General features: G+C 42.4%; 1 protein-coding gene across 1 annotated transcript; it reads left to right on the forward strand.

Moving 5' to 3' along the window:
- The first annotated feature begins 3742 nt into the window (after positions 1-3742).
- On the forward strand, positions 3743-9673 carry LOC136498450 (BAG family molecular chaperone regulator 1-like). The gene is made up of 4 exons (XM_066494380.1): positions 3743-4148; positions 7071-7327; positions 7852-8001; positions 9244-9673. The coding sequence occupies exons 1-4, from the start codon at positions 3890-3892 to the stop codon at positions 9385-9387; spliced, it is 810 nt and encodes a 269-aa protein (XP_066350477.1). The 5' UTR covers positions 3743-3889; the 3' UTR covers positions 9388-9673.
- The last annotated feature ends 7270 nt before the right edge of the window (positions 9674-16943 follow it).

Below are 16943 nucleotides of genomic sequence, written 5' to 3' on the forward strand. Positions count from 1 at the left end.
AGAAATGCAATTCTATTTCTATCTTTGTCAAACTATCTGAAGTTTAATTAAATTCATATAAAAATATTATTATTATTATTATTTATGATATCAGATTTTATGCAAATACATTTCTTGACCGGTCTAATGAACTTATTTGATATCATAAATATTGATATACTTTTTTATATATAAATTGGATTAAAATCAATATGGTTTCGCATGATACTATGCTACATTGTACTAGTATTATTTTTTAGACGAAGGAAGCACTATAAAACGATTTATAATTTGGAACGGAGGGAGTATCACAGTGGCCCTGTTCATTTGAACTTATCAGCCATGATATATTGTTTTTCTCTCACAACAAAACAACATTAGCCACGAAGAAAGCACTATAAAATCAATATAGTTTCACATGATACTGTGCTACGTTGTAAATAGTACGTATTATTTCTGGATGAAGGAAGCACTATACTACTGCAGTGTGCAAGCAACAAGAGGCGGTATTCTATCTAGAAAAAGTAAAAAGAAAAACAAGCAGTAACATGAAGCTGCAGGACGGTCCACCAAGTTCATGGCCACACTACTGTGGTCGGTCCTTGTCACAAGTCACAACACGGATGCGGTACGGCCCTGCAGTAACCATCAAATCCTCTGTAGGCACGTTCCACAGACAGGTGGGCCGGCTTCAGATCAGATGGGCAGCCTGGCGTGGGCCCATCCTGAGCTGTCTCCCTCGTGCCAAAATCAATGAAAGTCTCCCTGCTCCTCCCTCAAGTCCCGAAATAAATACACATCACATTTATGGATGAGTCAAACTTCTTTTAAATTTAATTTGACTAAGGGCGCGTTTAGTTTCGAAAATTTTTGGCTTTTGGCTACTGTAGCACTTTCGTTTGTATTTGGCAAAAATTATCCAATTATGGACTATTTAGGCTTAAAAGATTCGTCTCGCTAATTACAGGCAAACTGTGCAATTAGTTATTCTTTTTATCTACATTTAATGCTCCATGCATGTGCCGCAAGATTTGATGTGACGGGGAATCTTGAAAATTTTTGGTTTTTAGGTGGGATCTAAACAGGGCCTAAGTATAATAACAAAATATCAATATTTATATCACCAGATAAATTTATTATAAAAATTATTCTATAATAAATAATTTAATGATATTTATTATACATCGTAGGTATTAGTATTGTATACTTGGTCAAATTTTAAAAAGTTTAACTTCGATAAGAGAGTACGAGTAAAACAAACAAAAAATTAATATTTAGATCTTCAAAATAGATTATTATAAAAAAAACAATGCACGGTTATTCTAGTAATATTTAATTAATATCACAAATATTGGTATATTTTTTATAAATACTTAGTCAAACCTAAGGTTATTTGACCTCTCAAGGAATCAAGATTTTTATTCTTTTTAAATAGAGCGAGCTACTGATATGTCTTTTTGAAAAATAATACAATCCTATGTTGATCTTTAGTCAAGCTTTCTAAAGTTTTCTCGCCACAAAAAAGGTATCTAAAGTTTTCTCGCATCATGGTTCCTTATGTTCTCTGTTCTCTTCGCCAGTCCCGTCATCCTAGGCCTCGTTTAGTTGGTGATTTTTTTTTAAATGGTATAGTAGCACTTTTGTTGTTATTTAGCAATTAGCGTCCAATCATAGTCTAATTAGGCTTAAAAGATTCGCCTCGTGAATTTCGTCTAAACTGTGTAATTAGTTTTATTTTTTATTTATATTTAATGCTTCATGCATGCGTCTAAAGATTCGACGTGACAAAAAATCTTTAAAAATTTTACAAAATTTTAGAAACTAAACATGCACCTAGCTATAAATTGGTAGTAACAAAGACAAGACCGTCCTGCTGTACGTACCACCACAGCTCCATAAAGAAGCACCAGTAGAGAAAAAGGACCAAGATGGAGACATGTGGTGATGTTCTATATAGTGGAAAATGGAAAGTGCCAACGAGATCCGGTTGGGCTCGCAAACTTAAGAGAGAAAAATATTATTTTGGTTGAAAAAAGAAATCAAATAAATCGGATATGAAATAAACCGAACGAGGTCTAAGTCACTTAACCAGGACATGCAATGGAATTGTTGCAAGTCCTCTCCAACGCTGAGTTTTGACAATATTATTAGACAATAGGGACACAAATAGCTTTATCCGATGAAGGAAGCATTACTAGGGCACAGAGCATTTTTAGACGAAGATTTATCAGACAAGCAACTCTATTACTTCCAGTTTTGTTTGTCTAAAACATCATGTATTCATGTTCATATGCTGGGACAGTGATATCAAGTACGTATACAGTAACAGGTACAATAAAGATGACAGTCCAGTGACTGAATGGATCAATGGCTTCGTGAGATTACCCTGCTCGATTCGCTAAAATTTGGCTTATGCTGATGTTAATATTAAATTATTATGAGAGAAAAATACTGTTAGTTTGTTGAAAAATATTGCTGAAGTAGTAATTTGCCCCCTTTTGACCCTATTCTTGTTGAGATTTACTAGTTCACAGTTGCCTGAGAGTTTGTCTTTTTGTCAGTCAACTTCTGTGGTGCGTCAGATGTGAGATGAAGGGATCTGGATGATTCATGTATACTCCTCTGTGTCTGTGTGTTGTCCTGTCCGTCACTTTCCCTTCTGAATGATTCATGTATACGTACTTCTCTGTCTCTATGTTGTCCTGTCCGTGAATCCGTCACTTTCCTCTGTCCCACCTTTTTTCTATGAGGTGAGGAACGGAGCACCACGAGATCCAAGCGAGGCGAGCCGCGGCGACGTCCAAGTTCGCTCGGTGAGCATGCCTCTGCCTCTTTCCAAAAGTAGTGGTGCGGGGGCTCAGCGGCCGATCACGGCCAGCCGGGCCAGCCGGGCGAGGCTCCATGCCGCTGTGCCGCAGGCACCGCCGCCAGTCAGGACACTGTTGCCGCCGCCGCGCAGGGTGTCGACTGTCGAGGTCGCCGAGCATGCGGGGCGGGGCTCCATGCGGCTTTGCTGCAGGCACCGCCACCGCCCAGGTGGTGTGCGTGCGTGCGAGAGAGCAGGGTTGCTAGAGCTGATGGCCTAGGGGCTGGGCATCCTGGGCGCCGGGACAGGGACGGAGATGCGCTGGCGTGGCTGGTTAATTTGCTGATAAGATCATCCACGTCTGATGACTGATGGTTAAACAAACCTTCACCTGTCACAGAGACGGACTCAGTCTTGTTACACCAACAGCGTTTACTTGTTTATACCTACATGAAAATAGTTCATTTGAAATATTCACCAATCTAGCATAAAAAAACCCGACAAATAGAGCCAAACCTGCCAACCATGGCTCAAACAAACTAAATAGACCCAAATCGGATCAAAGCAGACAAAATGTTCCCCTAGAGTGACAATTGTCAATTGGCGTGTCTCCCTCCCCCATTCTTCACCCTGAGTTTCCTCTGAAATTCAGGGATACGGCCACGACGAGACCATACAGTTTGCCAAAACCATCGCACGCACCCACAGGCAACTACGGAAACGGTATCAGCATGTCCCCGGACGCCGCAGGGGCATATCCGTCCTCCCCGCGGAGAAAACTAACCAAAAGGCCCATTTGGCCATTTCGATACGTGCGCTATATACGAAACCGGCAAACAAAAGGAGAGAGCGGGCAAAACCAACAGTCGGAGAAGCGCGTCTCCCATCCGTGTCGTGCCGTGCCTCCCGGCCCCTCTCCAGCGGGTCTCCTCCGTCCTCTGTGTCTCTCGCCCACGCCGCCACCACCTCCCGCACTCCACGGCACTGCACCAACCACACCCCGCGGCGCGCAGAAGCTCCCTTCTTCCTTCCTCTTCCCTGGGACGACAGCCGGAGAGGAGCTGGTTGCGTACAATACGTACGTGTCGCTAGCTAGCTCTCTCCATGGCGTCGGTGATGCACCGGTCGAGCTCGGACGGCGGGTCGAGCAGCGGGTGGTCGGACGCCGCGGCGGCCGTGGCGGCGGCGGCGGAGGAGCGGGCCGGGTGGGAGGTGCGGCCGAGCGGGATGGTCGTGCAGGCGCGGGACGACGCGGCGGGGCCAGGCGACGCCCCGCCGAGGCCGCCGCCGCCGGAGATCAAGGTGCGCGTCAAGTACGGCGGCGCGCGGCACGAGGTGTCCGTGTCACCCATTGCTACGTTCGGTGAGCTCCTCCCTCCCTCCTCGACCTCGCTCTTGCTGCCCTTCGTCGTCTCTCTCGTTAGTCCTCGTCGCTTTCTTTAAAGCCGCTTCAATTCTCTACAGAGGAGAGGAAGGGAGAGCAGTGGCTTAGGGGTATTTGGTTCGAGCTACTTAATTTTAGTAGCTATTAAATAATTTAGTTATTTTTAGTAACATTAAAGTTATTAGAGAGGACTAAGCTCCAGATAGTAGTTTTTAATCATACTGTTTAGTTAAAAAATTACTAAAATAACTCATAGCTACTAAATTTAGTAGCTATTATGCGAACTAAAATGCCTTTAGTTCCTGTCGTCGTCGATGCTTCCTTTTCTCTCTGTAGCAGACGAGACAGAAACTGAAAGCTGTTCGTCGTCTTTTTATTTTCCTTCATCGCTAAGTCGCTGTGGGGCGGGTAAAACCACGAGCTTTTAGAACCGTTTGCTTGTGTTCGCTAATGCGGCAACTAAGTTATTAGTAGGTTAATCACGAAAGGCGATGACGAGGCAGAATTCTGGTTTATATACAAATCTAGTATACAATACAATCTTTGTTTATTTGAAAGTTTTGACCTTTGGGCAACTTTAAAATTCGAGCTTGTAATCATGGCTCGCACGACATATTTTTTTACTACCTCGATAAGAATTCTGCACTTGTGTCAGTGACTATAAAATGAGCTTTTTTTATAAAAAAAAAATCGCCATGCCTCTTCCGGCCGTGCCGCGTGGAGGAATTAACGCCGCCGCGACGTGAGGACAGCGAGTGCGACAGACACATCATCACCCTTTTTGTACCGGCACCATTTTACTCGCATCATTTCTCTTCTTCTAATTCAATGCTAGGAAGAAACAAAATCGCAGGAATATTTCGTACTACAGCATGCACACGCCACATGATGTGCTGAGAATTTGCTACGTGTAGGGCAAAAATTCTCTGATCCCAAATCCAAAATCCTTTCGTCCTTCGCCCCGAATTCGGTGCCCACGCCACGCAGCCCGATCGAGTGATTCGAATCCACCACCCATTTCCCTCCTGCTGAGGAAAGGAAACATGCGTGCCAGTAAAACCAGTTGCAAGAAAAGCCATTTGCCATCCAATGTTCTGCCAAGTCCGTGCTTTGGACAGGAAATCCGAGATTTACCCACCAGGACCGTACGGCGATAAGGGAGCGATCCTTCCGTGAAATCCCGGCATTGCCCGCTTCGTTCAACGCGGTGGTACTTTAGCCTCGGATCACGAGGCGAATTAACCGACCACGACCAGTTCAGCGGCCACCGGCGGTGCCGTGGCTCTCGCTTTTTGCGGGAGCACAGCATGATCCGGCGGTGGCGCGGGCGAGACGGCCGGCGCCTTTCCCCGACAAAGCGACGGGGGGCGCTGCCGCTGGCAGTGCCCGGTGCGGGGAATCCAGGGGCAGGATGGCTCCCACGTGTACGGACCGTCCCTATCGGACGGCGTGGAGGTGCACTGGGCTGGACTCTGCCAGCACGTTGGTGTGTTTCCTTTTTTTTTTCTTTTTGATTTTTGACTCTCGGTTGTCACGTTGCGCCGACACCTTTGGCCGCAAGCGATCGCCACGCCGCCTCGTTCACCGCGTACATCAGTCCGTTGTGTGAGGGCCATTCAAAAAAAAATTTCGTAGTATCCGCCACATCGAATTTTGCGGCACATGCACGGAGTACTAAATGTAGACGAAAAAAAAAATTAATTGCACAGTTAGGTGAGAAATCGCGAGACGAAACTTTTGAACCTAATTAGTCTATAATTAGACACTAATTGTCAAATACAAACGAAAGTGCTACAGTAGCCGAAATTAAAAAAAATTTGGATCTAAACGGGGCCTTGAGTGTGTGCTGCTGCAGAGAAGTGAAGGCTGGAAATTGATGTGGGTGTTGGGGGTCGTATGCGCAGCACGTTCTACTGCTATGCTAGCATCGGATCTCTCTGGCTTAGCGTGCACATGCGCGTCGTTATCCTTTGAAAAATCATGAGCTTTTTTGGGGATCGGATGGAGTGGAGGTGGTTTTAGTGGCATGGCTCCTGGCAATGATCTGTACTGCCATGGCATGCTGCGAAAAACCTCAGGAAAATGACGTCTGCCAAATGTTTATATCCCGGGGATATTTCTACACTTTTTTTATACTTCAGTTATCTGAATTTTGTGTCTGTTGTTCAGGCGCTGTTCTATGATGAATTTTGCTATGTTCACATAGTATACATGTGATGTTTTATGATGTATTATTACGATGTTCACATACATACGACAGTCGTCTGAATTTGTGGTTGCTGTTCAGGCGACGTGTGGTGATGTTCGCGTAGTGTACACGTAATGTTCAATGATGTATTTTGTGATGTTCGCATAGTATACACGTGATGTTCTATGGCTGCTGCCTAAAGAAAAGTCTATATTTCAGGCACCTGAAATATAGCGAATCCCATATTTATGTGTGGTTTTACACCGAAAAAATAAGACCTTTTTTTGAAGGAAAAAATTTGGAAACGTAGCAGGCGTCATAGCGAGAATGCTAGCTAGACTAGACCTGCTGGTGGCCGGCTGGGTTGTAGGTGTCAATCATCACTACCAATCACCAGCAGAGGAGCAAGTACCGAGCAATGGCGCTTCAACATGGATCGTCCTCGTCCTCGTCCTCGTCCTCGTCCCACCACGCGCTAGCAACTAGTAGCAGCGAAATGCTGGTGGGTAGTAGTAAGTACTCCTACTCTACTCGTAATAGATATAGGCAGCAGCTGCTGCTGTCGCCGATGGACCAGGAACGAACAGAGAACAACCGGATGTACTTGCATTGGCTGTGTCAAGTGTTAACCGATGCATGCAATCGCGCGATGTACCCCGTGTGAAATGTGAAAATGAATGTGATCTGCTGATGGTCCGTGGTTAGTTGTGCAGGGCAGCTGAAGAAGCTGCTGGCGCCGAGGACGGGGCTGCAGCCGGCGGACCAGCAGCTGAGCTACCGGGGCAGGCCGCGGGGCAACGCCGAGTACCTGGACGCGTGCGGCGTCAAGAACAAGTCCAAGATGGCGCTTGCCGAGGACCCCGCCAGCCTCGAGCGCCGCTACATCGAGCGCCAGAAGAACGCCAGGATCGAGACCGCCAACCGCGCCATCGGCGCCGTCGCCCTCGAGGTCGACAAGCTCGCCGATCAGGTACCAATCCGATCCGTGCATTGTTGTTGGTTTTTGTGGGATCGGAGTCGTCAAGGTGCCAATCCGTGCTGCTTCGGACAAGGACAAGCAGGCATGGGAGGCGGCCGGGGAAGGTGCAATTGAATGGCGAGCTGAGTACAGTGCGTAATAATCTGCCCAAGGAATTAGTAGTAGTTGGTGAGCAAATTGATTCTGCATGAATGGACGGACACGGATGAATGCCCTGCCCTGCCGATGTGGTCATGTACGCGGTGGCGGCTGGTGAGCAGTGGAATTCCCACATGGTCCCCGATCCAGTCCATTTACTGGTAGTGGTACTAGAACTAGAATAGCCATTCCCATTCCAACAGGGACACACCGCTCGGATGAATCGAATCCCTGACAAGGATTATGTGCTCCTGCAGTGCAGGGTGCTTCCTTTTCCATCCATCATTACGGTATAATATTTTGCTAGCTGCTTCTCTGATGACGACGATGAAGCAAGTGATCTTCGTAATGCTGATGATTGTTGTTCCCTGTCGTAGGTAACCAGTATCGAGAAATCGATCTCTAGAGGGAACAAGGTGGCGGAGGTGCAGATCACGACGCTGATCGAGCTGCTGATGCGGCACGCGGTGAAGCTGGAGAGCATACCTGCAGCCGGCGGGGACTCCTCTTCGCAGAAGAACATTCAGGTACACCTATGTGCACTGAATGGCATCACAGCATGGGCATTATTATTCAGACCAGTTTCAGACTCTCAGGGGCACCGTTCTGTTAGTTATTGGTAGTACTCCGTAGTAGCAAGGTCTAGCATTGATATCAATAGAAAATATCTGGCCTGTGAGTGGCCAAGCAGTGCCATGACAAGAAGTGCATGCAAGTGTTCATGAGACTAGAGGGAACTTTAGCTAGCTAGCTAGCTGCCTCATGCCTGTCACCTGTCGTCGTCAGTGGGTGAATGAAGGTGTCCAGTGTCCTGTATGCATGCCACCCGAAACAGGCTCATCAGTCGTCACCTAGCTTTGTTTAGATTGAGGTTAGAAATCAGTATTTGATACTATAGTATTTTTATTTGTATTTGATAATTATTGTCTAATCATAGCCTAACTAGACTTAAAAGATTCGTCTCGTAATTTACAATCAAACTGTGTAATTAGTTATTTTTTTATCTATATTTAATACTCCATGCATGTGTCCAAAGATTTGATGTGACGAAGAGAGAGTGAAAAAACTTTGCAATCTAAACAAGGCCCTATTCGCCATACTTCTATTGAACAGTAATGAACACATGGTCCCGGGCACGAGCATGCATTCCACCTACAGCCCTTTCCCTGCTTCAAATGTCAGGTTTGGTGCCAGCTAACCTGCTACTCTCTTAGATTGTTCTCTGAATTCAGCCTACCAGCTCTGTTTCTGAAGATATCATCTCTACAAAAGATGGCCCTTTTTAGATAGATAGATAGATAGATTTGCGAAGAGTGCAGGGCAAGACATGTAGATTGGATGCCGCAACACGGCCACCAGAAATCAGGCCCCATGAGCATCGTTGATTGATCGGAGATAAACAGCATGTTCGCCTGTTGTTTCAGCTAGAGCTTATCAGCTAGCCAACAGTGTTTTTCTTTCACAACAAACCAGCACCAGCCGAGCTTATCAGCCAAAAAACCAACCAGCGAATAGGCCGAATAAAAGAAATGCAAGTACTTTTTATCATTGTCTGTGATGGTCACCTCAAGATCTCAAGATATAGGATGGAAAAGTCCGTCTACTTTTTCTTCTGAAATGATGATGGCTTGCTTGTGAACGATTTCATTCAGCAAGCTAAGTATTTAGTATAGCAACTGGAAAAAAAAATCCCGCTGGCATAATAACATAGTGTCTCCTAGCTAGGTATATAAATCTGACAGATAGAGGCATGGATGCATGTTTTGCAGGCAAAGCGGGTGCAGAAATGCGTGGAGACGCTGGACGTGCTCATGGTGTCCAACGCGCGGCTGCAGGCGGTGGTGGTGACCACGAAATGGGAGACGTTCGACGCTGCGGCCACCACGCAGACGCAGTGGGAGCTCTTCGACTGATGAAAACCGTAGACGTCGATCAGTGCAGTGGATACGTGTATACGTGCATGGTGTTTTGTTGTGCCTTTAGCTATTTTCTCTCGGTTTTAATTTGGTGCGCATTGATTCGTGGTGATCATGGTGGGACGACGGTAGGTTAGAACGCTAGGAGAACCAAAGCCCACTGTTATTTGTTTGTATAATCACAGCACCGTTCCTCCCTCCGGACGACGTTCGGAGTCTGTCCATCGATTGACCCGGCCTCCCACAACTAAAAAAGACTAAAAGTAATTATTTTTTTGTGCGACTTTTTTTTAGTCGTTTCTCTCTTCCGGTTATATGATACCCTACGTGATAGAAAAAGAAACTATAATCCCTACGATCTCCATCTGCTTTGAAGGAAACAAATCGATCATTTAAGCCCATATGCATGAAAGGAAACAATAATCATGCATGGAAGGAAACAATTGGTAAAGATCAAGCAAGACTCCTCTCTTTCGGCCATGCGATACCCCGTGCGATAGAAAAAGAAACTGTCATCCCTATGATCACCGTCTGCTTTGAATGAAACAAATCGATCACCTAAGGCCACATGCATGGAAAGAAACAATAATCATGGAAGAAAACAATTGATAAAGATCAAGCAAGACGACTCAATAAGGTTGGCTCTTAATTTTAGTGCTTCCAGCATGCAGGCCTGAAATTAAAAAGTGGTCGCTCCTTGAGAACATCAGTGGTGCCAAATAAAAGATGTGCATATTATACATGGTGAGACTGGTGAATCTTCTGCAATTTCCTAAACGAATATTCCCACCATTCGTATATAGGTCCATTCTCCTGTGTTTCTTCGTGCTCCAATTAGTATATAATATGAAAGTATTGTTATGTTCATCACGACTTTCAGTTGACTACTCCCATTAGCATATACTTCCTCTGCCCCAAAATATAAGTCGTTATGGGACGTGTGCAGGTCAAACTTTCTCAACTTTGACTAGGTTTATAAAAAATACGTGCAACCTTTATATCTCTAAATAAGTTTATTATAAAAATATATTCAATGGTCTATGTAATGATACTAATTATGTATTATAAATATTAATATTATTTTATATATAATTGATCAAAGTTAAAAAAAGTTGACTTCTCGGGAAGCGAGAATGAATTCTATTTTGGGGCAGAGGGAGTATATGAAAGCAGTGTTGAAAATATTTTAATAATCAAGTTCGCCTATGTCTGATTGGTAAGCTTAGACATCATAATGGCATAAAAAATTTCGACTCTCATGGACACCATCATAGATCAGTGCAAAGCATCCCAATCCTACAACATACACAAATGACAACCTTAAAGTTATGATATTTTCAAAGGGTGGACAATAAAGACCATCTTAGACGTTCTGGCATTAGAGTATATACGTGCAGACACATAGGCATGGTGGTGCAAGTGAGCAGCCAGCAGGAGTCGAGAGTTAGGGAGTATTTGATCACATGACTAAACTTTAGTCCCTGTCACATTGAATTTTTAGATATCAATTAAGAGGACTAAACATGAGCTAATTATAAAATTAATTACATAAGTTGTGGTTAATTCGCTTGCCAGCGCCGTGTACAGGATGGTATAGAGATGTGGTGAAACTTATTCGTGGATTTATTGGCGCACGAAAGAAATGGATATTGTAAATCTCTTTCTGCCGGTATAAAAAATGATCTTAGCCGCATCACGGAAAGATCTACACAGTAGAGTTTATGAGCCTGCGACGCCATGCTCTTTGTGACTGTGTAAATTTCATGAACTTAGTTTTTTGAATTAAATGTCACTTTAACGTCGGTCATATACTTTTACAGTATTGTTATTTTATCGTGCGATCCGTGTGTTTTTAGTATAAAAATTTAGTTGTCTCGTAACGACGTACGGGCACGAACCTATTTACATATATACTCGAACTTGTGTGTACATGATTATATGGAGATGCATTGTAACTTATTCATGGATTTATTGGCGCATGAAAAAAATGGATATCGTATAATTCTTTCTGCCGATATAAAATATTATCTTAGCCGTATTACAAAAAACATCTATACAGTAGAGTTTGTGAGCCTGCGACGTCGCTCTCTCCGTGACTGTGTTAATTTCACGAACTTTGCTTTTTGAATTAAATGACACTTTGACGTCGGTATTTAATTTAACAGTATTGTTATCTTATCGTGCGATCCGTATATTTTTAATACAAAAGATTTAGTTGTTCCGTAGCACGCACGAACATGCTATCTAGTCTAATAAATAAAGGAAAGCAACACCGTTCTTTTTTTTTTTGTATCGTAGAGTGTGATGGCAATGCAACACCGTTCCTTTGCGAGATCGACCGCTACTGCTTAATTATAGCGGTGCGTATGCTTCTCTGGGGCACACATATGCATAGCTAAGTAGCTATGATATTAGGCTGGTACTAGTAGCATACATCCTTGAACAAACTGGTAATATGCATTACATCTAAACCAGAAACAAAACTAAAAGTTCATGAATCTTCAACTGATATAGATATATACAACATTGATCAGATGCAAAAAAGGGACATATTGTTTTCATATCTGGGTACTGCTCATAATATAAGACTTATTTACTTTCGTATTATCTCTATGATAATCCAACATCAAACTCGGTCCTACTATAAATGGATGTCCATAATTCTCTACACCAAAACTACTATATTTTTTTTAGATAATGGATAAAACATCCGGCTTCATCTACCCGAGGGTAGAATCAGGCCAATTATTACAAACACCAGGTCCAAGACCCTTGCCCAACTCAAAAACTTAGAGGGCCACAAAACATCCAAAAGGATAACAAAGTTGACACCGAAGAGATCCTGACAAACGCTAACCAATAAATATGTTCGATAACCATCCATTGGAACTAAAGAAGTGAAGCGCGGACGTCTCTAAACGTTGCCCCGCAAGAAGAAGCTGAAGACGAAGCTCCTCACGCCGTTGCAGCTTTGCCCATTGCCGCAGCCAGTAAGTTCCCCAAAATAGAACCTGCAAAAAAAATTTTGGTCTGCACTTGTCAAAGACTACCTCATTTCTTGTTATCCAAATGGTCCAACATAAAGCTAAAGCTATAGTTAAAAACGATGAATTGTAAAGCTTACTACCCCGTTTTGACCAATTAACAAAAAGATCATCTATACTCAGTGGGGGTGGTAATCCAAACATGAGATGAACAGCGCGCCATAAGAATTTAGCGTATGTACAGTGGAAAAAGAGATGTTGGATCGTTTCTGGACAATGGCAAAAAGCACAACGTTTGTCACCATTCCAGTTACGTCTAGCAAGGTTATCCTTAGTTAAAATCACACCACTCTTTAAATACCACAAAAAAATTCTAATCTTTGATGGGATCTTAACCTGCCAAATATCTTGTGACACCCTTACCCCATTGTTAATTAACGCAGCATACATAGATCTCACTGAAAAGGTACCTGATGAATTAAGTGTCCAGCGAAATTTGTCCCTTTCCCCTTGTAAGTTTATATCTTGTAGAGAAGCTACGATCCTGTGCCAATCTCTTAAATTCCTATCCACTAAATTTCGTTGGAAGGAAATATTTAAAGGGACCGTTGCAAGAACAGTTGCCACAGAATCCTGTTTTCTTCTTGCTATATTAAACAACGCGGGAAACTTATCCTTCAACGGTTTATTACCTAACCAGGTATCAAACCAGAAGCGGATTTGGGACCCATCTAACACCTTGAAAGTGCCGAAACTCATAAAGGTATCTTTAACTTTCATCAGACCTTTCTAGAAATGTGAATCTGTTGGTTTTTTTGTACAGCTCCCAAGTGGTTTATCTTTTAGGTACTTATTTCTCAAAAGTTGTTTCCAAAGACCTTCCTCATTTAATAATTTATATAGCCATTTACTCAACAAACATTTATTTTGTAGCTCCAAATTATGTATGCCTAAACCCCCTTGGATTTTGGGTTGGCACATTAACTCCCACTTGGCCAACCTATATTTTCACTTATGTTGATCACTTTGCCAATAAAATCTTGATCTAAAGTAGTCTATTTTTTTCTAAAACTCCTTTCGGTATTTCAAAGAAGGATAACATAAATATTGGTAAACTAGAGAGCACCGTGTTTATTAGAACCAACCGCCCCCCTACTAAGAGCATCTTACCCTTCCAACCACTAAGTTTCTTCTCAATTCTTTTCTCTATATCCAGCCAATCCTTATTACTTAGTTTCCTGGTGTGCATGGGTAAACCCAAATACCGGAAAGGATAGTTACCCACCTCACACCCAAACAGTTACCCACCTCACACCCAAACAACTACGAATAAAATTCTTGGTGTTCTTTTGCTCTACCGAAACAAAAGATTTTACTTTTGTGAAAATTTATTTTGAGTCTAGATAGTTGTTCAAAGGTACTTAAAATTAATTTTAAGTTCAGTGCTTTGTCAACATCATGACCCAAAAAAATCACCGTATCATCCGCATATTGTAAAATCGATAAACTATCTTGAACAAGATGAGGAATAACCCCTTCTATCTGACCAACTTCCTTAGCTCTGGCAATTAGTATAGCAAGCATATCAACTACTATATTAAAAAGTATCGGAGACATCGGATCACCTTGCCTTAAGCCTTTTTTTGTTTGGAAGTAAGGTCCAAGCTGGTCATTTACCTTAATATTTACATTACCTCCTTGTGTGAAATGCTTCACCCAAGAGCACCATTTTTGTGAGAAACCTTTAATTCTTAGCGTCTGCTGTAGAAATTTCCAATCTACCTTATCATATGCCTTTTCAAAATCTATCTTAAAAATAATTCCATCCAATTTTTTTGTATGCATTTCATGAATCGTTTCGTGGAGAACTACTGCACCTTCCATAATATTTCTCCCTGGTAGAAACGCTGTTTGTGATGGTCTAATTATTTTTTGAGCAATAGTGTTTAATTTGTTGATCGCAACTTTGGTAAAAATCTTAAAAAAGACATTCAACAAACAGATTGGTCTGTATTGTTGAATAGTCCTAGCATCGCTTTTTTTAGGTAGCAAGATAATATTACCAAAGTTCAGACTATGCAAAGGTAAATTTCCTTCCTGAAAATCGTTAAACAATGACATCAGGTCCAACTTAATTAGGTCCCAGAAGACCTGATAAAACTCTGCTGGGAAACCATCGGGACCCGGTGCTTTATTATGTTCCATCTGAAAAATAACTGCCCTAACCTCGGCTTCTGAGAAATTACCAGTTAAATACTCATTTTCCTCCTCCAAAACTCGGGGGATATCCTGAACATAATGTTCACTTAATTCCACCACTGAGTTATCCGGCAGGCCAAACAGGTTTTTATAATACGAGGTGATATGCTCCTTTAGGTGAGCATCACCCTCTATTATGTTATCCCCGTCGTGCAGTTGGAAAATACGAGTTTTCCGGTGTTTCCCATTGGCCAACAGATGGTAGTATTTAGTGTTGGCATCTCCTTCAAGAAGGTGTCTAACCTTTGCTGTTTGGTACCACTTTAATTCCTCTTCTCTCAATAGTTCACCTAGCCTATCATTTAATACATGCTTTAGATTTATTTCTGTCTCATTAAGCGCACAGCCTTCTGCCTTTTTATCTAGCTCATCTAATTTGTCTAAGAGTTCTTTTTTTCCTTTTTATAGTGGCCGCTTATATTTTTCGCCCAGCCTCTAAGGTACTGACGAAGCCTTCTAATCTTATTTTGCCACCTCTCAATTGGTGTGCCAGTATCCACTACACTATTCCATACATCTCTCACCATGTCGCAAAACCCATCCCTAAGCAACCATCCTAATTCAAACTTGAATTGATGTTGGTAAGTCTGAGATGAGCTGTTTGTATTACATAGTAGAGGAGTATGGTCAGAAATCTCTCTGGTTAAAGCATGAACAGTCGTAAGTGGATACTTAGATTCAAAGTCAGTACAGACTAGAATTCTATCTAACTTTTCGAAAGTTTGGTTATGTAAATGATTTGCCCAAGTAAACTTCCGGCCTGTTAATTCAAGCTCCCTTAAATTTAAAGAGTCGATAACCGCATTAAACAAAAAAGGCCACCTATCACTATAATTTGCATTATTCTTCTCACTTGGGCTTCGAATAATGTTGAAATCACCACCCATAATAATGGGTAAGGTTTCATTCGAACATACTCTAACCAACTCTGACAAGAAAAGAGATTTGTGCTCCAACTGTGCTGGGCCATAAATCGACAAAAGAAAAAACTTAAAATCATCCTCCTTATGACGTAACTTAAATTTTATAAAAAAATCTCCCTCATCTATCTGACCAATATCAAAGGTGAGAAGATTTATCCCAAGAATCATGCCACCCGAACGGCCTCTCGGAGCCTTGCAATGCCAAAGAAAATCTCTGCCCGCGCAGATATTATTCAAAGTTGATTGCGGAAAAGTGGCTCTTCCCGTTTCAGATAAAGCAATGAAATCTAAATCCTTCTCTCTAGTTAAATCAGATAAAAACCTATACTTTTTCGAATCCGCAAAACCGTTACAGTTCCAAAAAAATCCTTTCATTTTGAACAACTTTTACTCTTCTTATTATTTTTAGCACCTTTAGACTTAGACTTTTTAGGATGTGATACGGGAGATTGTAGACTCAACGGGTCACAACTCCCATCACCTAAGTCTTCAGAAATACCCGCGCATATAATATTTAAGGCCTCTAAGTCCATTCTATCATCCCAAGAACAGACAGAGAAAATATCATCCGCCTCAAGAGAAATATTTTCTACCATTTTCTTTTTTGCCAGCCTACTTTCCTCCAAATCTTTTAATTTTTTTAAAGAGGCAGAAACTTCTAAATCATTAGAACCTAAAGAAACTCCTATTAAACTAGTTGACTGCTGTAACAAAGAATTATCGAAGGAATTAAAAGAGAGGGGATGCGTCTCTTTACCTTTAAATGAAGTGGTATCTAAGTTCCGCCGCGCTTTCATCGTCGTTGCTTTCTCCAAAGAGTCTTGGTCTGAAATAGACGCAGTCTTCTTGCTAGATCTTGCCGGTGACACTGTCACCTCACACAACCCCTTTTTCTTGTTGATAATTCCTGCTTCTTTTTTGTCTTGCAGAACACTTGCTTTCCATTGTGTTGTGCCATCTGTATTAAAGCCAGTTTGTGATAATGCGACCACAGGCTTAGCCGAGCCTCCTGTGGTCACTACCTCAGCCTGTTTAACTTCAACATTTTCTAAATGTTCAGTGGGAGCCCCAGTGCCGTGTGGCTCACTAGGTGCTACTGAATCATTTTTATTTTTCTTTTCTTCCTGTTCCTCCTGATTACCTCCTAATTTATTCCCATCATGATACATATCCTCTGGGTCTTCCTCTTCTGGGTCTTTGTCCTCGTCCATGGTAGAGTCCATGTCAATGACATAAGGCTCACCATCGACCAAATCTCTCTCAACCTTGAACTGTAGCTCGTAAGCAAAGTCCCCAATAACAACATCCACAAAGTTGGGGATAATATCAGGGTCCAGCACTGCTACCTTCAATCTGCATCTACCATGTTTTTTTGTGAATTTTGTAT

Source organism: Miscanthus floridulus, chromosome 12 (assembly GCF_019320115.1).
Source record: "Miscanthus floridulus cultivar M001 chromosome 12, ASM1932011v1, whole genome shotgun sequence".
Lineage (NCBI taxonomy): Eukaryota > Viridiplantae > Streptophyta > Magnoliopsida > Poales > Poaceae > Miscanthus > Miscanthus floridulus.